This window comes from Mytilus californianus, unplaced genomic scaffold, assembly GCF_021869535.1.
Source record: "Mytilus californianus isolate M0D057914Y unplaced genomic scaffold, xbMytCali1.0.p SCAF_7, whole genome shotgun sequence".
Lineage (NCBI taxonomy): Eukaryota > Metazoa > Mollusca > Bivalvia > Mytilida > Mytilidae > Mytilus > Mytilus californianus.
In genome coordinates, this window is record NW_026262723.1 from 96234714 (window position 1) to 96258274 (window position 23561).

General features: G+C 31.5%; 1 protein-coding gene across 5 annotated transcripts in view; it reads left to right on the top strand.

Annotated features, from left to right (window-relative positions):
- Nucleotides 1–670: 670 nt before the first annotated feature.
- LOC127708844 (netrin receptor UNC5C-like) overlaps nucleotides 671–23561 on the top strand; it is an 83654-nt gene continuing 60763 nt past the window's right edge. For all 5 annotated transcript variants that reach the window (XM_052213995.1, XM_052213997.1, XM_052213996.1 and 2 more), the window contains exon 1: nucleotides 671–1091. In XM_052213995.1, the coding sequence (XP_052069955.1) occupies nucleotides 1019–1091 (73 nt within the window). In that variant the 5' untranslated portion in view covers nucleotides 671–1018. The remainder of the gene's footprint in view (nucleotides 1092–23561) is intronic.

Below are 23561 nucleotides of genomic sequence, written 5' to 3' on the forward strand. Positions count from 1 at the left end.
TTTCCCTGTGGAAAAGATTGAGTAAAAGTTACTAATTGATAACAAAATTCTGCCAAAAATTGGACAATATTACCTGTCGTCTGCTAATTGAATTAACATGTCTGGAATTTGTCGTATATCATCCTTGTCGTAGTTTTATTGCTTATCATTACTCATCCATGATTTGTCCAAATTAATAAGATTATCAACGACATTTTGATTCTTTTATCTGTCCACCTCTTCAATTGTTTTTTCACATTTTATATATTATTATTAGAGTAAACAGAATTTGCAGAATCAGTTACAACAAATATAAAAAAAAAATCTAGGGGAAACTTCATAAAAAATATTGTTTTCTTTCAAATTCTAAATCGATATTTAATTTTAAATCAGTCTTGTTTATTGTCTTGTATTGTTTATTTTTCATTAAATTTAAAATTATTCTGTTTGATCAGATCATTATTTTGCATACATAATAATAATAAGCATGTAATTTATTCAACGGTACTTTACAGTGGTATTGTTACAATTATTTCGTCTGTCAATAAACATTTATTTATGGACTCCGCCCAAAGTAATGTGATCAATTTATTGTGAGATTGGGCGTGTGATTTTTTTCATTTCACAAACCAATCAGATTAACTGTTGATAAAACTCCGCCCACTGCGTTCGTTTTGATACCAACATGAATACACTTTTCAATCGGTTGTAAGATTATCTGTAAGTAAAGTCAACAGAGTTGAATATGATATGCATATTTCTGTTTTGCAGGATCAAAGGATTCTGATGCTTCGTACCTGAAAACTGCATCGATTTGCACTAGTCTAAAATCAATTACTAAAGGATGTGCATTCGTAAATAGTGAAACACGTGCTCAGAAAAGGGAAAAGAATTCATTGCAGGACGAAGTGTGATTAATGTTTACAAAGTTTGTTCCTGGATTTTACTTTTAACAAAGTTAATATGGATGTATAAAAGAATATTATTTATGGCAAAAAAGTTTTGATAGTACATAAGAAATGTGTATTCGATAAATTAGATGACAAGAATAACAATGTTTACGTTATCGGGATTAATATTAGTGACAGTTGTACACTGTGTATATGGGACAGGTAAGAAATATAATTCTTTTATTTTGCTTATATTAATTATGATTGTTTATAGCATCGGATATAATTGTGAATAATCATTAATGACAATTCCTTGATGACAAGGGCTATTGAGATTTATAAATCCTCTTATAGGCATGTGCCGTTTGTGTATAGACAATTGTTCAAGTGCCTCTTAACTCTTTATTGAGTAACAATTTATTTAGGATATTCTGTAATATTACAGAGAAAGAAATGGATTAGGACTAATTTGTATGGATTATAACAGATCCTTGTCCGTATGGACTCCACTTTTCTATTAAATACTAGTGTTTTGAAGTCATACCGACTGTGGTACCCCCGAAGTGGATTAACGGATCAAAAGAGTTAAAAGAGGGAAGCCACCAACAATTGATAATTATTGTTATAAGTACAACATTTGTTAAATGTGGTTTCCTTACACCTTTAAACAATCTCAGTCCGTGTAGTGAGTGTTCAATACTAAGTTCTCAATATTTCATTTTTTTTTTATCACATTTGACATTTTAAGCTTATTAAACAAAAATTGACTTTTTCACCTTTAGTTTGCTTTTAGTTTATGAAATCACTTTATTTAATGTTAACAAATCATTTGGAAAATAATAAGAGTCGGAAAATACAAATATTAATCAATTTTATCAATTGAATTAAATAGAATAAGTATCTAATGATTTCCCAGTTAATACCTTTATAATGAATTTAGCAGTGAATTACTAATAGAATTTCCTTTTTACTAAATGAATATTATAACACTGTTTTCCAAACACTTATCCCTCAATAAAAATATAAGAGAATCAATGGAGTTGATGAGACTTTGTCAATATTAACCCAACACTATTATTTTTAGCTTTATGTCATGAAATTTATTGTAGAGAAACTTATCAAATATTTTGTTTAATGATATTAATACATGAAAAATTGATTTTTGTATTCAATAATCAATTTCCGTTTTTTACACCTGAGGGTTTTATTTGAGTTTGAGTTTTGGATATAATCAGTAAATTGAGAAGACAACATGTCTTCAATCTGTCTATAATTATTGTTTAAGTACTGTCATTGACAAAGAAAATAAGGTATAATTATTTACCAATCACATGTAGGTAATGACCCCGGGGCAAGAAAAAACATTACTCCATCAAAGTAAACAAAGGAAGTAAAAGTCTTGTCTTGCAAGTACTTATAGTATGTCATTTGTACTAACATTATGCCTTCTGAAATATGCCAACTAATTTTCGGTTGGTATTCAATTTAAAAAAATATCCTTCTTGGTAAAGATTAGATCTTGTAAAACAAATTTGCCCAGCTTCATCCATTTTTTAAAAGATTTTTATGACTTAATATTTCAACAACCTACATTAAATAGAATACAGTTATATGCATATTTACATAAAATCTATGATTTACTCTATTTTCTGTCAGACTAGAATATAATTTATAAAAAATGCACTTTTCTGTTGATACATGAAACTTTTCTTGCCTGCACAAACACAGGATATTTGAGTTAGGTCTAATGGTCTCAGCTTGTTTGAAGATAAATAAATTATGAAATGTTGTGATAAATGTTTGTGTTATAATGCACCACATGGCTTTCTTGTGATAGGAGTGATTAAGGTAATGGTAAATGCAAGTCTTGTTCAATTTTCTGAATTTACTAGGGGGTATGTTTGTAATTATGTCGTGATCTGCAATGTCTGGTTGCAGCTCACCAGGATGTCATATTTCGTATAAATATTGCTACATTTGCCAAACATATTAAACTGCATTAAGCTGCTTGTAATTGGAAAAGTTTTATTTTGGCTTTGCATCTCATAACTGAAATTGCCAGATGTGATTTAAAAAGAACAAAAGAGAAATAACTCATGCCTTAAATAGTATGACTTGGCCCATGCTTGGTAACTTGGCCCATGCATAGTAAATTGTCCATATAGATGAGGCTGAGAGAGCCAAGTTTTAAGAAAAGTCTACTTTTGTAGTTGATGTATTTTAAATCTTCTTAAAGCTCAATAATCATTTATAAGTTGTTGACCATAAAAACACTTTTTGTCAAGGCTTCAATTTTCTAAATAATCCTGTGTAAGCAACATTTTACCGGAGTTTAATGATTTTAAAATGTACATTAACACTTTGAAGCCCTAAGCTTAGGGAATGATTTGAAAAAAATAAAAAGTGGATCTTTGCAGGTGCTCAATCCCGAAAATCCAAGTTTAATCCAGGTATCCTGGCAAAGTAAAGGATGTGACTATCTAAATCACTGTCATATACCTACTGAGATGTTTGCTGGTCATTAAGTTGTCAGGACCCATTATGTGACCGTATGTACCACAGACTTTACTGTGATAAATACAGAATACTTGATATGATTTTAGTGAGGACATGTATTATTGAGTGACGAAGGTTATCTGTTTTCAATGTTTAGATACTGCCAACCACTTTAATAGTTTGTGAAGGTTTTTATTAAGTGATATGAAAAGAAAAAGCTATTTATCCTTGCATGCTGTCAAACTGTATTTTACCTGTAAATTACTTATGAGAGCCCAGGTGGGTAACAGGAGGGGTTTTGAGTTGAATATTGATGCGTAGAAAACATGCGATTTTGTATGCATGATCCCATGAACTTGATGAAATATTTTGAAACTTGATATGAAACATATGTAAAAATTTCTTTCTTGAACAAATCAGGTGAAATCATGTTTGAAAGAATTAACATTACCACCTACTGTTCATTCCAGGTCGAAAGCAGCTGTAACGGAAAAATATTGACCTCAAAATTTTCTGTCCTTCAGTACAGGACATTTTCTGTCCAGCTGTGGCTATATTTTAAAGGTCTCCAAATATTTACTGTTAAGATCCCATCTTATTGTGCCTATTCATTGAGTTATTTATTTTTTTAGAGGTTTTATTGTAGTGACCATGTTTATTTGAGGAGATTTTCAATATTGTCCATAAGGTTATAGGGTATTGTTGTTGATCTGTTAATATTAGATGTCTTGTTGACTTAACTCAAGAAGGTATTGACTATTTAACAATGGACCTGTGAAAATGTAAATATTATACATGTGTAAATTGATTACCAAAACAGTTTCTAGTTTTCTGATAACCTGACTTGATGGACTGGATTATTTAAATGATACACTAGTGCAGTTAGGGGAGATAACTCATTCAAAAATAATTCTGTTATGAATCCATCACCAGAAATCCTGTTGACTTCAATTTGTAGTTTTGACATTTAAAATTTACATGAAAGCTGGAACAGTGATAAGTTCACATATTTAAAATATCATTTGTAGGGAAATGAAAAATGTTTGACTGCAAGTTGTATTTGTTATGTATTTTGAAAGTGATAGATTGTAATGTTGGCATGGTTGACCTTACAATGATGTAAATTGCTGGCTAATTTGTATAGTGATAAGACAACCAGTTGACATTCCCCAGTTACCAGTAAGCTAAATGGCAGTAAATCACCATTTTATCTAAAACATTCAAACTTTTTTGCTTTAAATGTTTGATTTGGAAGACATACAATTTCAGATACACAGTTGGATATAAATGGTCCCATTTGAAAATGTTATATATTTTATGCCTTTTCTATATCTGATATAATAATATCCCCTGAAATATTTTAAACTAAAATAAAAATAAAGCATTTGATAAGTTCTATACATATTTTTTGCATTGTTAAAACTGTGAGGTTATTGACACTGTAAGTGTTGCAGATCTACACTATCATAACTCATTTTAGTCTTTAAAAAGCTCTGGCTTAAAAAGGGAACACTCCAAAGTGTCCTTCTTTAAGGACCTGAGCATCCTTTATTGATAAAGAGCTTAGCTGAATCTTAATGTGTAGGAATATTCCTTGTGTATTTACCTGCTACATATAGGATGAATGCAATATAAAAGAGGCAAGACCGAATACTAGTAATCTGCTTTCATAGTTATTACTGTTAGTTGTAAATTATATAATTTCAAGCCTGTTACTCCATGAATAAATACCTTATTTTGTCAAATCATTTTTGTTTTTATTCATAAAGAATAGGAATTGGCCTTCAAGTTACATAAATATGTAGGCACCAGATGCTTATAAGTCTAATAAGATCGAATAATTGATTTAGGAAATTGCACTGAAAGTAACCTGATCAGTCTTGTATAAACTAATAGTATTTACATTGATAAAAAGTTTATGTCAATTAAGTTCAGGATTTAACTACACTATATAAACAGGGCTATATTTTCTCTACCCACAAATCATATTTATTTTGTCATAATTCACTTTTAAGGAATTTATTGCATGAATTAAGTGGTTTTGGAATAGGATAATCACAGCTCTGTTGGAGAAATTTTCTATCTGTCTTTGAAGATTGTAAAATTATCTTTTGTTTACAAGAGATAGAATTCCCTTTGTAAGTCTGTTATAACATTTTCCAACATCTTTGATGGGAAAATAAGTCATGTGATACTTTCGTGTTTGAATAATTCAACAAACAATATGGATCAATTAGTCATTTTGATGTTGAAGTGAGTTTTATAAAGATGTAAAAAAAAAAGCCAAATTATTTTGAAACAAAAAGGTATTCTGAAAAATTTCTGACACTCACGGTAGAGTTATTAACCCTGGTTAGTAATGAGTCCATCGGGAACAGAGATTCCATGTAAAATAAAATACCAGTATTCCCCAAACTAAGTAATTGTTGCATGTGGATTGTTGGCATGTATTGAGTACAAAGGAAACATGTAACTGTTGCATCAGTATATTTCCCATTGGAGGTTTAATAATTTTCTCATCACCTGAAAATGCCCTCCTGTTTTTTTCTGTTATTATTTTACTGTTTTAAAGAATCTAATCGGTTTTGTAATCAGAATTTTTAGATTTGAATATTGATGAATTATAATAGATTAAGAATACAGGTATTGTGTTTTATAGGGATATAAATCAATAATGATGCATGTTCATTAGCAGGTGTGTGTACATAGGACTGTTGTTAAAGACCCCAAGTGATACAAGAAGTTTGGGTCAAACTGATTATTGCCCTCTAATTATGCTTAAAACCGCTAGTCTTTTTAAATTTAAACAGCTTTTATGGTTGTGTTTTAGACACAGGTGTACAGTTTGTTAAATATATTGATCCACAATATTCTGTGTTTGTTCAGTCATAAACTAATCTAACATAGTAATTTTCTTTGCTTGGTAGATTTACTCAAGTCTTATGGATGTGCTCTTTTGTCACTGCTGTAATAATAGATTTTATGTGAACACTTTTCAATTTGAAATGATAGTTTTCAAGTTCTTTTCTAGCTTGTTTTAAATGAAGATATAAAAATGTCACATCAGCAACTGTTTCTCACTTTGCTGTCATTTGGCGAAAGTATTTCAGTTGAATTATTGCCGATATTACTATTGTGATTCAATATCAACGAAGCTTTTTCGCTACAAAAGGCTTTCATGTCACATTATTTTGTAGCGGTTCAGTTTCTTCAGATACAAGCGGAAAGAAATAATGTTTTCCTTTAACGGTAATTGTGTATAAATGGATTGATCTACATATTAGATTGTAAAAAAGTGGTTGTTTATTATCTCTCATGTGACGGCTCTGCTAGAATATTGCAACATCCAGTTGAAAATCGTGTAGAAATCGCTGTTAAGAAGCAGTTACAGTATCATGACTCATTGAACAAGTTCATCTTGCTCCTTCCGATGATTTTATTTAATCGAGTTACACAATCATCCCAGGGGAAATAAATGTTATAATGTTTAACAGTTTGTATCTTTAAGATATGAAACCAATCATATTTTACTTTGTTTGGCCATGCTTAAAACTTATGCACTAGGATCAAGATTGCAATGTCTGTAATTCCTAAAGTAGATAAGACTGTTGAAAATTGATATAAATTTTCAACTTTAGAGATCAAATTGAAAATATATACTCAAAAAAAGAAGATTAATATGATACAGGTAGAAAATGTATCAAAAAGAAGATAAATTTCATAAATATATATATATAAAAAAAAGTTAAATCTTTTAATGCATAATTTTAAATTGCATTTATAAGGACAGCTGTTTCTTCACAAGGAGATTAGTATGTTGACCATTCATGTCTCATGTTGATCACAGGTGTAAACTGGACCAGTAATACCTTGTCTTCTACCCACTAAACTATACCACCCATCTCATTAACTATTCTTTGACCATGATGATAAATGGTGTGCTTGATTTGTTATGAAAGGGCACTTCATCATCTGTCTAACTAGGGGTGTCTTTCTTATTGTATGTCCATGTTTTGTTGAGGGGCCTACTTGATGTTTTGGCCTTGGATGTAACCATCAAATGGACAGTTAATGAATTTTACATTAGAATGATAGGCAGGGGTTGTAATTTGTTATGCTTTCAATGGTACATGATGACCCTTTAGATACAATAACAGATTTAAATTGTTGGATTTTGTGTTCAATTAGATTATTTAAGCAGAAAAATTCTGTATTTAAGTGCTCTTAAGGCATATTGTTAGATTTTAAACTGAAAAAGAAATTGAATGGTCATTTAATTTGCCCTATTGTGAAGAAGATATGACCTATTATATGGTTTTGTTGTAATACTTACAAGTTTTGGTTTCTGAATGTTTAGAATATGAGAAAGCATTTAAATGATGTCTTTATTGATAAAGGCCTATTTGAATTTCACTTTTTGTAATAAATTAAATGTTGCTGTCTAGCAGAAATCTTTCATTTGAATTGAGACTTCTCCTAATTGACATGTTGATAAATGATGATGTACATCCTTCTCATACACAGAGAAAGAAAATTGGCAAAAGGAGGACAAAACTGCCAAAAAAACTGAAAGAGCAATTTAATTAGCTTCCAACATACACAGCCATGCTGCTGACCCTACATTGAGGTTTTTAAGACACCAGTTCTTTCTCATAATCAGTTATCATGCATTTATGGAGTTTTTAGATTACACCTGGAAGATTCCAGAAGAACTTCAATGCTCATTGCATTGACATAATTAATATGCTTTCATTTATGAATAAAAATTGGGTGACAGAAAATCTTTTATCTGGCAGCTGAGGCTATACTCTGCTGTTAATAAATTACTATTAGCCAAGTAGTAAATGAGACAGAAATGTACATTTTTGTATTTTTTATAGAAGTCAATTTGCTATTTTTTTTTGGCTTTTAAGTTAAGAGCAGGAACAGCTGACCCTTTCTGTAGTTCCAGAGCATTTAGGGTCACTCCTGTTTTTGGTTGGATTCAAACTCGTGTTGCCTTAATCTCAAGTTTTCGTTGTATTCTGGCCTGTTTTGTCCTTGTCTTTTAGTCATGGTCACCACTTTCTTTGTCTTTTAGTCATGGTCACCACTTTCTTTGTCTTTTAGTCATGGTCACCACTTTCTTTGTCTTTTAATCATGGTCACCACCTTCTTTATCACACAACTTATGGTTTTTATTTACCTCCATCAGGTATCTTCTCCTCTTTTCTTGAAACTTTACGAAAAAAGTTTGAAAGCTTGAAACTGCTTTTTTTTTATCTTTGGTATGGGATAAAGGAGTGTGTGTTGTTTAACATTACTGTTTGTTTCTTGTTCATCTCAATAACCATCCATTAATACCCAGGTTAAGCTGTATATGTATTCACTAATGGATTTCTTTTTAAGTTGTACATATTTAGAAGGTTTGTTTTTGGAGATAGCTGTATATTTAATTTACCCCTTATCAACATCTGAGATCTCCACCTAAGTTTAATATGGGTACACCTGTGGAATGTGATAACAGGAAGACCAGGTGTTTCTCAGAGGTGACCATACTGTAAATAGAATGGACGCTTTACTATGCCATAAAATCAGAAAATTATTGCAGTTTGTGGTATGGAAGACTGAGATCTGATAGTAGACAGGATATAAGTACTTATTATGGTCAAATATGGGTACTTATTATGTACATAATTTGAGCTGTAGGGGACCAGTCTTATTAAGTGTGGTTCAGTGGTATAAATCAATTTCTTCATTGTGTACCTACATATTAGGTCAGAAAGTGTTTGTTCTACAGTCAGTTTATGACATAGACCTTCAGGTGTACAAACAACACACTCATACTAATTATAGCCTTACATTTACAATCAAGTACTACTCTTTCCATATTTTAACATAAAGACATGTCATCTTGAAAGGCATTAAAACATTATTAGGTTTTGATTGAATTGATATTTTCCAGTCAGTATATGCTTATTTCTGTACAATTTAGTCATTCAACTGAAAAAGTCTAGACAGCTTTCACCAGATGTTGTAAAATCATGAGAGATTGTCACTAACCATGAAAGTTATCAGCAGTTACTTGTATGTAACTTGCAGCAAGGATTGCAGTCATTATTTTTGTGCAGTATGATAATAAGATGGCCAGTTTATTCTGAATTAATAAATTGTATATCCTGCAGAAAATTCTTCTTTCTCCTTGAAGAAAATCTTATGGTAATACCCTTTTGATATGATATGTTGTGTGGTTGCTGGCATTAACATTTAAACCCATATCTTGTTTTATTCATACTTTCTTCACCTGTAAATACTTATTTTCCAATCAATTCGTTGTGGTAAATCATCCAGCTATTTAGTGGATCAATTTTCACCTCCCCCTATTTACTATCAATCTGCACATCCATAATACAATAGAAAGACAGATTTATGTTGGTTTTTTATTGCAGTTTTATTAACAGTGCTATTTATTCTGTAAATACATTGAACAAGCAATGAGGTCTTTATTTCATGTTATATCTTGCCTATAAACATTATAGTAATAGGTTAGGAAAACACCTGCATAATATTGCATGGAAGTCAAATCCAGTATAGACTGATAGGGCATAATATGTTTCACCTCCGGAATGTGACCTTATGAAAAACTGAATTTTCTTTGAAGATGGTTGCTATCAGAGACTCTCCGAGGTTTCATTTACATCATTTTATTCAAGAAAAAAGGTCTAGTAGTTTGAGACTCTCTTGGGTAAGCCAATGTCCATAGGTTCTTATGTTGTAGTTTGTAGATCAGACATTAATATAAATATCAACAGCAATAATACAACATTTGAGGAACTAGACAACTTCAAATAGATGTATTTATCTAATTTATATACATGTATAAGTATTTTATATTTACATAATGCCTCATTGAAAAAAAAAATCTGACTGTCTGACCCTACCTGTTAGGTTTGTATCTGGAAGATAACATACTTTTTGTCTTGGCTCAGAGGAAGATAAAATCTTATTAGTAATAATGAAAGTAATGAACTACAATGAAAAAATGCATATATCATTAGCATCATACAATGATATCTATATCAGTTCATCTTTGACACTTCTTGGTCAATGTATTCTGGACACTAAGGGCTACCAACAAGGCAAAGTTACAAAGTTACAATATCTATCAACTTACATAGGTAAATGACATTTCTTCAAGGTGTTTACAAACAAGAAATTTAACATTTGTATATTCAATGATAATATTCTATTGAGAGATTAGTTTGCATCATATGTTCTATTCTGCCTTAAGTAAGACTCACAGTTTTGATTGACTTAGTGTAGATTTCTCTCTCTGCTTGGTTTGTTTGGAAAAGGGATGTTTGTTTATGCTATTCACATTTTAACTTTCGTTTATTGAGTTTTAATGATCAACATGAACAGAAGAAATGTTAACACAAGTCAGAGATTTCATACACAAGATGTAAATGCCAACTCCACTGAGGTGGTTTTCCAAAAAAAAATCATCTATTGAAAAGTTTATTGATGTAAAGTGCAAAATAAGATAGACAGTGAACAGATGCTAAAAGAGATGGTAACTCTTGGAATGAAGGGAGAGAAATGTTTCCTTAGATAGATCTGTATAAAGATCAGGATTGCCAATGAGACAACCAAAGGACGTGAAAGTAAATAGCAGGAACAGCTGACCCTTCTAGAGCACCTGCATTCTCCCATTGTTCTTGTGGGGTTATCCTCGTTTTTATATTGGTGAAAAATACTACATAATATAATGTCAGTGAATGAATGTTCTATGAAGTAACCCTATCTAATTTGTCTTTTTCATTCCATCTGCATTTTCAGAACCCACATCAACCTACAAAACCATTTACGTTTGTGACATCAATCCCATCTGGAAAGATCTGTGCACTTGAAACCTTTATATTCTCTGTTGTACCATTGTAATTGAATTTTAAATGAATCAAATGTAATGTAATGCTAATTGAATTGAATAAGAAAAATGACATGACATCAGAGCCATCAGGAATAAAGATCACCAGAACTCCTAAGGGAATCCATTATACATTTATATAGGTACTGATATAACAGGAAACTGTCAGGCAAAATTTCTTTAATTGCTGATGACTTGTATTTTAACCTCAAAACTCCAGATTTTGAATTAGTACTTAAGATTATTGTCATTTGACATTTTGGAATAACATCAACTGTTCTGATTTTCAAACAATGAACCTTATTTTCTGAATGATGAGTACATGCTTTCAAATGTTTAAAAATTCTACTTTATGTTGACTAGTTTGTATTGAACAAGCATCTCTCTATGTATATTCTGATTAATGTATGTCAGTTGTAAAGTGTTTTATGTTTTTGATTTGACATTGTCCCATATTTATTGTATCCAAATTGCTAATTACTTCCCCTTGAATACACTTCAATGGCAGTATTTGGTCTCTATTAGTTTTGCTGTCCATTTCACCAAGAAATCAGCTAATTTGTCATAATTAAATTCTAAACAAGAGTGATCTCCCCTGCTGATTACAAACAGTAACCAAGATTTTGTACCTGAACGAATTTGATTAGCATCTTTCATGTCACCTAGACATTAATCACATTAAGTATTCTTTGCACCTGTGTTTTATCAGTAAAAGTGGTCAAATGTTATCAGTTTCAGTGTCACTAGCCCTGTCAAATGCCTCATTGATTTTTACTTTACTTAGCTACTAATTTTAGGTATCATTATAGGTCCCATTGGATTAATGTAGTTTGGTCATTGAATAAGGAAGTTTTCTCTAGAGACCAGGGATTGTTTCAGTCATGTTATTTCACTGCAGATAGAGAAATGCCCTGGGTATAGTTTTAGGAATAGGGTTTCATCAACTGACAAATATTCATTGACTTTGAAGGATTACAGTGTAAGCCTGCAGTGTTTTATATTTGTGAAAAAGGTTAAAAGTGGTGGAGAAATTTGGAAACAAAGTGTGATAGCCTTTATTTGAAATGTTGTCATCTATCATTGCGGTTTTTACAAATGGGGGTGTTAAGTTGAACATCTTTATTTAATAGTTTTTGCATATATTTCAAAGGAATTAGATAAGTGATTAATCTTTGGCATCAAGTTCTTTCGTATATACATTAACATTAGTTTGGTTGAAGCACACAGTTAGTACATTACTTTTAATGAAAGATGTTTTCATACTTATGCATGTCTCTTGGTAGATTTGTACAAAGACCAACAGTGCATGTCTCAGTGAATTAAAGCTGTCACATGAAAATTTATCATGTAACTACACATATGTGTGCACTATAAACAATGTAACATATGATTGTCATCACTTTTTAATGAAATAAACATGGCCCAGTTATTTCTACTCTCACTTCTAAGTCAACGTTTATCAATGTTTCCTTTGTCTCAAAGAAAACTGAAAATTTTCTGCACAATTATATATGTCATATGTCAGCAGATGTGTCCATCAACATATTTTCATAACACATTTCAGCTTTCTCCAGAAAATGACACTTTCACATTTTACTTTTTTTTTTTTATTATCTATTCAAAGTTTTTATACCTTGATGGTTGAAAAATTTCTTAAAGCACTTTTGTTACTCTTCTAAAAATGAAACAAATCCATTAACTTGATCAAATACAAGTACCTTTTGTGTAAAATTTTAGCATTTATATTCCATTTTGAAATAAATAACAAAAAAATGTCATTAATTTTAAAAAGAACATTTAAAACCAGATTAAAAGGATTTTGATTTTAGCAAGTTTTATGTGTTTTATTTTATAGCACCATAAAAGTTTGTACAGCTTTTGTTCGACAAGAGCCCTCTCAAGGCAATTTTCTCCAATAAAATTTTCTGATTTGAAGGGTCTACAACCTGCAATCAATTAGGTTAGGTAATACCTATGTTTGCCTTTGTCCATGTTCTTGTAGGTGACATAACCAATATATATCCAGGCAATGTTGATAAAATAGAAAAAGTCTTTTTATTGATGATTAACCAATTTTATGGGTATTTATCAGCTTTTGAAGCTCTGTGTAACAAATAGCCTGATTTGCCATGGGATATGTATGGTCTAAAGGAAAAATCCTTTGATCTTATCCAGGTGAGAAAGGGAAGAAGCTTTGACCAGAAGTGGGGAAAATTTCTTTTTGCTTCAATGCAATTGAAAATGTTCTAAAAACAATTTAGCCTAGATCTTTTAAAAAGATTTCACTCTTGTTTTAGAAACAATTTAGAAATTTGAGCTGCTTCTTTCAAGTGAAGAATTTGGAAGTCTGTGATGAATGATTTATCGAAACATAAGTGTCAGATCTTCTAACGATTTTGGTGAAAGTTTGTTTATCAGGCTAACAAATGCAGCTGCATATGCAAAGGGTCAGTAAATTATCAGATTGATGCATCAACAATGCACCAATAATAATGATACTACATGTTCACAGTGTAATTAGAGAACTTGTAAGTGAAGGTTATAGCTTTCCAGGTCTTTTATAAGTTAGAAATTCTATGCTGTAGAGTTTTAGAACAATTAATCCCAGAAGCTAAATGCAGTTTATAAGGGTGTAACTTCACTCTCATAAAATCTGTTACGTAATTTTAGCTGCTGTTGCTACTTTAAAGTCTTATCAGATACAAATTTTCACAGGGAGCCCCCAAAAAATAAAAAAATGCACCAAATTTTAACATGAATAAAAAGAGATGTGGAGTAAACATCCATTGAGACACCTACCCAACAACACAGTAAAACAACAGATATCTGAAAACACTCTTTTGATTAAACTATTTCTATTTTGTAAAGGGAGTGTACATGTGTAACTGAATAGTAGGAGAAATATAGAAAAATGTATGTGCTTAATTCTGAGGAATAGATAGACAAGAGATAAATGGAATTTTATTGAAATTAACCATAAACAAAAATTTATTTTAACTTCTTGACCCTAAAGCTGCGGTATGTATGATCAGACCCTTTTACCATACTAGATCCCAGGGTTTCTCTTTTTAAAGCTTGAGGTTAATAACTTGTTGAATTAATTTGTTGACTTTAATTGGTCATTGTAAGTGATCGAGACACAATGAATCAAATCCTTCAATCTGGATTTAAATAGTGTACTGTTTATTTTGTGTTTATAGTAGGAATTAGAGAAATAAAAACAGAAAGTCCAATACCAGTTCATACTTATTATTCCTATCATGGAGCTATAAGCTGTAATAAGATTAGTCTGATAAAACATACAGATATAATTGTGTTGTCCAGCCAGGACTGGCTCGATAGCTAAGTCTGATGTCCCCATATTGTCTCGTTACATTTCTTAATATTTTACACTTCACTGGAACAAATTTGTTAAATTGGATAGTCATTGGACCACAATTACATTAATTGTATAGGAAACAATCAATTTTCCTTTATTTATAAGGTTTGTATTTATCTTTTGGATCAATTTCTCATTCGTAAAGATAACAGTCGTGCATTTTTGGGTCTCCACAACTTAAAATTACATTAACCTAGGTTTGAAAAGACTTAACCACATACTTTATCCTTAGCTTAATTTGATGAAATTAAGGCAAATTACCTCAAAGAAAAAAGTACAAAAACAGCAGATAAAGTGAAATGGGTTATTTGAAAGGTTATTTTTGTCATCTGTCTTTCAAATGGCTGTTACATGCTTTGCTAGTGTTTTTAGAGTAGTTGTGTACTGCCTGTTGGTAGAATAATACATAGTTAGTTCATGTATATTGAAACCATGGCCTATTGTAGCTTACACAAAATTGAATTCTTCAGGAACAAAGTGGCTAATTGTCAAAATTAAGTTCTTTTGAGAGTTTTCCATTGTTTCAGAAGAGGCAGTTCTATGGGAAGTTTTCCCAATGTTAGTAATGTGGCACTCCCGAGGGGTTCACCTGGGGTTCTGATTAAAACAAGAAAGACTATTAGTGAATATAATAAAGTCTAGATTCAGATGTGAAGTTTGAATATTAAAGTCAGAGCATCATGACCCCAAATAATTCCTCTCAGAGATTAAATCCTGATTTGGGCATATACAGCAGAATGACAAACGTCTGAGTGTACTTTATCCTATGACAAGCTAGGTCAAACTCTCCTTCCTTCATGATGTTCTCACACTTTCTTTCACTACATTTTTATATTCAATTTGACAGAACATAAACAAGTAATACTTAGTCTTTCATCAGGCCTTCAGGTTTGTGTGAGAAATCTTGCCATAGATCTATTAGATGAGAATTAGGAGGGTTATATCTACTGAAAATGACCCCTTAACTGATCAAGGTCACCATGCCATAGATTACTATATTGATATTTAGTAAATTACTTGTTTGCCTTGGGATTAATCTGATGTATCATGGTCTTTAGTGATATCTTAGTCTTGTATCTCTACTATTTACACAGTTTCTATTTCTCATTTCTATCTTGCTGCTGCAGTCACCTCTTATATTGATATTAAGACCAAAAATAATCTATTTAATAATATATGAAAATAGAGACTAACTGCTTTTGAAATGCTTAATAATACTTCAAGTTAAAAATGCCTGCTGATAAGTTTTTAGAACTCTTTTAAGTAGCAATACAATAGAAATTTCATAAACACCTGTTTCCTTTCTAGTAAGTAAGTTTTTTAAAAGATGATTACTTATACTAGTGTGGGCCCTTTTCATTATGCCAAAGTCTTTTTTGTGTCAATACCAATTGTATTGCTGAGTTGACTCCTCCTCCTCTGTCGAGATCTCCATATTGTACGCCCAGAAAATTATACTAGTAAAGCAAAAATTGTAGGTCCATATTAAACTTGGGTTCTAATGATTCAAATTTTGAGCTCTATTTTGTATTGAACTATTCTGAGCAGATCAAGGCGTTCCATGTTAGCCTTGCAGGTGCTTGTTCAATGAAAGTGTTTAAAATTGGTTACAGAATCCTGTGCCATTGAGTGCACTGTTGACAAGATATGTACCAGGGTATTGTACAAGTTGGCTATAATTATTATGCAACTAATTGAATATCTGTGTAATGAATGAAGTTTTCTGTATTCAAACCAACACCCTTCTTAGGCTAGAACAAACTCGTTTTAAGTTTCATTGACATTAATTGTAATCAGTTTTTGTCCCTAAATGAAAAAATTTTGAATATTTTTATTATTGCAAAAAATATGACATGATTAATCATTTCACTGATGAAAATTATCATTTTCAATCTTATCCAATTATTTATATATAGCATTTTACACATTAACTAGTCCAAATTTTTTTGTTCAGTGATCAACGATCAGAAAAATGAAACACAATAATCTTCAGTTTGACAATATTTTGAAGTCATAGGAACCACAATTCTGATTTTCCTTCATTTGGATAGTAGCAGTTTAGACAGTGACACACAAAATAAGTTTTCTGTGGCCTTCTATTCAGGTGAAGTAGTTTAACTAATGTGCACCATCTTGAAAAAATGTCATTCATAAAATTTGCTTGCCATCTGCTTAAACATGAAAGACATGAGGTCATTTGGTCAAGTTTTCATAATTGTGGTCAAATACCTTCCTTTGTTAGTTGATGACCCTCAGCATTTTCTTCTCTGATATGAAAATTTGATAATCTTCAATATTGATTTTTGGATAAAGTTATATTATTATTCTCTCATCATGGATTTTAACTGTTTGAAATTATATCCCTGGTTAATACCTGGAATTCTTTGTTTCTTTGATAAAATCACTGAACATCAGTTTTCAAAAATGTAAACATTGGCCTGATATTTTTATAATGTGTGTGGAATTTATACACATATGGTTTATGAATAAAGTTATTGTTTTGTTTATCAATAAAAATCATTCTGAAGTACATTGATGAAATGAACATTTATGTATACCTTTTTTCAACAGGAATCAGATGTTAATTTAAGTCCATTGCTATATGCATAATGTATAAGTATTTTGAAGTAGGTTACACAAGAATTCACCAATTAAGTGCTGTCTTCCTAGTTATACTATCTACACATTGTGGACTCCCCATTGTTAATTTGACTAAGGATGGTTATGACCCATATTAAAAAGTTAAGATGACCAGTCGGTCAACCTTTTTTTTAGAAAAGTATCTTACTTTAGGTACTTATTGTTATACATTAATATTGTTGTTATACATAAATATTATTCACACATTTTGTACTATCTGTTAACCCTGGATTAAAATGATAGAAGATTGATTTTAATTTCGAGATATGACTTTGTTTATAGTTATAGTGAGTAGCAAGCTATAAGGAAAATCTGCAAATTGCATCCGGGATTAGATGATATAATTTGAGATGAACTGTTGTGCAATGATTGATTGCCAATAACTATTAACAACTTTGTCACCTTTTGTTTCTCACTGGACCTGTCAGATAGTCAGTGGCATCATGGGAGAACCTGAGAAAGTTCACCATCACAGGAACAGATGGCAAAGACAGAAACATTTACCGAATGTCACCTTGTATGCAGATTAATTTGAATGTCATCCCAGTTAAAATTTATCCATTTCTATTGTTAGTGAAAACAATTAGTTATTGATGTATTTCTGCTTGATTAGCCACAAATCATTATATTATAAAGGTTGGATAATCATAGACATTTATTATGGAAGTGTTTGCAATAACAATTTATCTGTCTTTCCCAAACATGTGGATGATGTAACTTGGATAGTTTGACACATGATGTTGTTCATAGTATTTGGAAGTAGATGACACTGAATGTGGTCCATAGTATTTGATAGAAGATGGCGCTGAATGTGTTCCATAGTATTTAAAATTTGATAGGAGATGACACTGAATGTTGTCCATAGTATTTGGTAAAAGAGAATTTAAGCTAGAGGTTGTTTCCTGCTCTCATTAAAATGTCAGTATATATTTCTTCTGAAAAGTTTGGTTCAGTTATTTTCTATACCTCATTTTTTGTGTTCTGACAAATTGTCCATTGAAAGTTAACTTGAAGGGGTTAAACTTTTATAAAAATTGCTGATGCAGAAGAAGGACATTACTTCATCACTATCAATAGTGTTCTTATTGTCCCTCAATGTCCTTTGTGATATTTTTTCACTGAAAACTCCCAAACCAATATAGTGATGGATCCTTAATTACAAAGTGTCGCAAGCTAATGGTAATTTAAGTGATAGTTTTTGAACTGATCCAATCACATGATTCCCTGATGACTTAAAGTTGAAGATGAGCTACTATTAAATAAAAAGGCACAATTTCTAATGATGGAAAGAGTTATGGATGATTGATGAGGGACCAAGTGTCTGAGCCCATTCTAAACATAACAAGTTCAATGGTTCATCTGTTAATGATTTTAGAGTGATCTCCATGCATTAACTTATTGCTACATACTCAAATTTCATATACTCACTGCTGTAATTTAGTGTAATGTTTGTTGTGAGTGAGCTTTTAAAGTTATGTTTAGTATTTGTCTATTTATTTTCAGAAATTGGGTTAAAAAATATATTTGAAGTCTCCCTATAAATCAAAGTTGACATCACCCTTATATAAAGTACATTTACATAAAGTGATTGTATATATGTTGATAAATTCCAATATTTGCTTTTTACATGCACGGAATTAGGGTTGGAGAGTTTTGAATTTAAAAGTTTTCATTTGGAGTGGGCTTGTCTGTCAAAACAAGCTTTTTATGCTAATTTGATAAAAATGATAAATTTGACTGTTTATAAACTGAAGATTAAGCTGGTAAGAGCACACAGTGTTTGTTTACATTAGCTAGGAGGGTCCCAGCAGGTGATTCATGTTCTGGTATCCTGTTGTATTTGTTTCCTACATTTCTGGTTAATTATCTCCTCCTTAATACTATCTCTTTGTAATTAATGTAATGGATTGTGGACAAACTAATCTAGTCTATAAACAAACCTTATCAGCTGATGAATGTTGGTCAGTATGGATTGACCAGCTGAGTTAGCTGAGATACAGATGGTCATTTCTGATGTTTTTGTGTCTGGGTTAAGGATTAATTATTTATACAAACATTTAATTACTGGAATAATTCTTCTCTTAATGTAACTCTTTCAGAAGTCTTTAAGTTGTTATTAATTATTGCAAATATCCACAAATAATTCCTTGTTGGGTAGAAGCTGATTGCACAAAACATCGCCTCTTATTTTAAGAATATGCAATTATGAATCCTGGGAAGAACATCTGCATCATTTTAATGTTTAAACCTTTGGCATTATCAGCAACTGAATCTGTATTTTAAGCAATGATGCTTTTAACTCTTCAAAATTAGTTATCGTGTAATTGCAATTATTGTTTGCTAAAAATCAAACTTCAGATCATTTTCATTTAACAATTATTTGCATAAATGAATTAAAGGTAATGTAACATCTAAGCAGCCTTTCCTAATGGTGTCTGATACATTCAAATTGCCTTTTAACAATGGACTTGCTAATGATTCCTGAATATTTTAGAAAGTATTATTTGAACGATTGGAAGATAGGATATGGGGTTAGATATGCATGACTAGATCATGTGTAAATTAAGTCATGATGCTCTTTCAATTTCTTACTGGTAGTTAAATGCTAGAGCTATCTGCTTTGGACCCCTGACTTTGTGTTTGGGTGCAAGGAATGTTATCTTTCTGCTCTCTGTTGCTTATGGGACATGCACCCCAAATGCAGCTTTAACATGCTAAAATGCACTTCTTTTGTAGAGTTTCTGGATTCACCTCTCATTCAGTGTTAATTTCTTCTCTGAAAATAACATTTTGAAGTATGTTTATCCTTGACATCATTGTCAGGTTTGATGGTAGTTGACATAGAATTAATACCTTTTATAGCAGGTAAAAACACGAGAAAAACTGAAAAAAAAAACACTTGAAAATGAAAGTTTTGATTGTAACCTTGACTCTGGTCACTGATGTAATGTGTATTCATCTTTGTTGACATCTGACAGAGCTGACAGTGGTCATTTGTAACTTGTGTATTTGATATGGCTGACCATGGACATGACAACCTCATTTGTCAACCATTTTGGCAGATTACAGTTTGTTAAGTATGTAGAAAGATGGAATGATTTACAACAGCCGAACTATACTTTCAAATACTCCAGAAGTAGTTCCTCTGTAAAGTAAAAAAAAGGTATAGAATGACTTTAACTTTGTAGGGATATAAGATTGGTATTTGGTAATACTTTGTTAGCCAGTATTCTCAATGTATGGATATTGAATGAACCAGGAATGGTTGATGGGTGTATCCAAACCAAAAGAGTGGTATTTCAAGATTCAAGCATTTTATAAAATGTTTGTTACAAAGCTGCTTTAACCATTTAATCCGTTTGCATACACTAATCAATGATTTCTTGTGTCAAACTTTCAATTATAAATGATACATGGACAACCATCATCATAAGATCATAGACATCAGAATTGAACATCTTCATAATAAGTACCTAGTAATACAGGTGGCAGGTTGTTATCTGGTGTCATCTCCCTACCTGGACAAATCTTACCTGCACAGGTGTGCAATATCTACCCATCTCTTCCCAATAACCTTACTTATCTTATCTTTTAGTTCATTAATTACCCATTCATTGTATTTAATTATCTACAAAGATTTAAATTAGGAGTAAATTAAGTTATGTTGACTTGGGACCTATATACCTGATTGCTTTTACATAATGAGTGAATAATTATTGTTTATATATTGGACTTCATGTATATCTGATATGTACACTGTGAAAAAGGTGTATTTTAGTGTGATAAATATATCATATAGTTTTTGGAAAGTTGCTTGTCTATTTTATAGATATGACCATGTAAAACTGATACGTCATATTTTTATAAAAGTAAAAATGTTTTAGTCTCTTTGTTTTTTGAAATGGTACAATATGCTGGTTAAATTAATTAGTTATATAAGTTTTTCGGGTTTGCTGTCTTATTAAATTTTACCTGACTTGTCTTGTCAGACATTGTCAGTTGAATTTAACAAGTAAAGGAGATAGGTGGGGTCTTTATGAATAAATGATTTAGGTAACCTTAAATAGACCAGGTACCAGCATAGATGCATGAAACAGTAACCAAGCAATAAATGCCTTACAAATATAAACTTCTTAAAAGAGGCTGAAAATTATCGCAGGGATAATCAAAATTCATAAGTCAAAGAGGATTACTGACCAAACGATGACAAAAAACGGAAAAAGGCAACAGTCTACAATACAGTTCATATAAAACTAAAGACTGAGCAACACAAACACTCACCAAAAACAAGGGATGATCTCAGGTGCTCCATAAGGGTAAGCACTCCTGCTCCACCTGTGGCACCTGTCATGTACAAATTTGATAATAACTCTTATTCGGTAATGCCACAGTTAAGGATAAGTCTGGGGACAGGAAATGGCATTAACTATATGGTACTGCTTTCAAAGAACCTACACCATAGAATGCTCTAAATGGCTTCAACAAATGATAAGTTGTAAAAGGGTAATACAGTTCATCTGTGAGCACAATTTTACCAGATATATGCCTTTGAAAGGAAACCACAATCTTTATAAGAAATTTGGATTGTATCAGTGACATGATCCTTAGAACTTGATGATAGTGAAGGATAAAACAGTAACTAAAACTAAGGGATTAAATGACATTTGTTTTGCCCTGTCAGCATGACACAGTTATATTTAGATAACAAGTTTTGACCACCTGGACACAGGAATGTGACCATTAATAAACATTAGTGTGATAAATATTCAAATTGAACTGTTTATCGAATAAATGTATTGTTTTCATCTAAGTAATTGAGTATGTAATAAATAATTATAGTCCTGTATGCATGAAAATACAGTATAAATGTTTTTATATTTGAAAGATAGCAAGCATTACTTGCCAATATTCTTGGAACAAAAAGAGTGAAAATAATGTCCTAGTATGGAATTGGACATGCTCTGAAAAAAAACCCACAGACTTTATTATTATCATTATAGATATTTAAGAAATTTCCTTACATTAATGCCTAATGGACCTTTCATCTGAAGTCTTTTGAATAAGATTTTTTAAATCTCTATGGGCTAATAGGGGCCTCGGTGGCCGAGTGGTCTAAGTAGTTACTACTGTAATCACTAGCCAGTCAACACTGAGGTTGTGAGTTCGAACCTCGCTCGTGCGGGTGCACTCAACTCCAATCTTAATTGACTAGGATTGCCAGTTTTCCTATCGAAGGTCGGTGGTTTTCTCCGGGCACTCCGGCTTCCTCCACCAATAAAAACTGGCCGCCACGAAATAGCCCAAAAGCGGTGCTTAAAAGTGGCGTTAAAACACCAAAAATCAAATCAAATCTATGGGCTAATGCTGTTACTTCAAACAAAAGATGTTTAGAGGTATTGTAGTTATGGTCAGTGTTATTTGAAACTACTATAGAATATATTATGAAGTGAAGTAGAAGAGAAAAAAAGAGTGGGGGAGAGATCTTAGTGTAGAAATTTAAGGCTTTTGAGGGAATAAGCAATTAGTTGATGATTAAGAGTGCACAACATATGTTCAGTTCATATTATTGGAGAAATGAATGTATTGGCAGTTGTATAAATCTGTAACCCTGATCAGAGTAAACATAACTGTATAGCATTATCATACACCCAGTAAAGTTTATTTAGTAGAATTTCTTTAGGTCGAGTGTGTTTTCGTTATTCCAAACTTAATTGTTTTACAAAACATTCCACAAACATATTGGAAATTGATGTTCAATGTAGAATTTTACTGTGGAAGATTTCTCAATGCTTTGATTACAGTATGTAATTCAAATAGCGGTTTCAGATGCCTTAATTCTTTGTAGTTTGCTGTCCCTAAGGACTCAGTAATTGCCATATTTCAGTAAAGCATGATAAGTTGTACCAAGGGATTAATGGGAGACAACAAGGTTCTGGTTTTGCCATTTTGTACAATATCTGCCTACGTTAGCATACTATATCTACCAATATCGCTGCAATTTGTCAGAAAATATTGTGTAAATTTGATATAAAAGCAGATATAATAGGCCAAGAAGGTTTGAATTTCCTGACATGACTGATTTAGTGCTTTACTTCTTATGTCACAGTTACTCTAGGGAATGGTCATATTTGCACATTAGGTAAACTAATCTTTTATTTCATCATGTTATGAGTTCTGTTGAACAAAAATATTATTTATTGGAAAATTGCTTGAAAGATAATATTCTGAAGTAAGCAAGGCCTCTAATTGTGTGAAAAATCTAGCCCTTTTG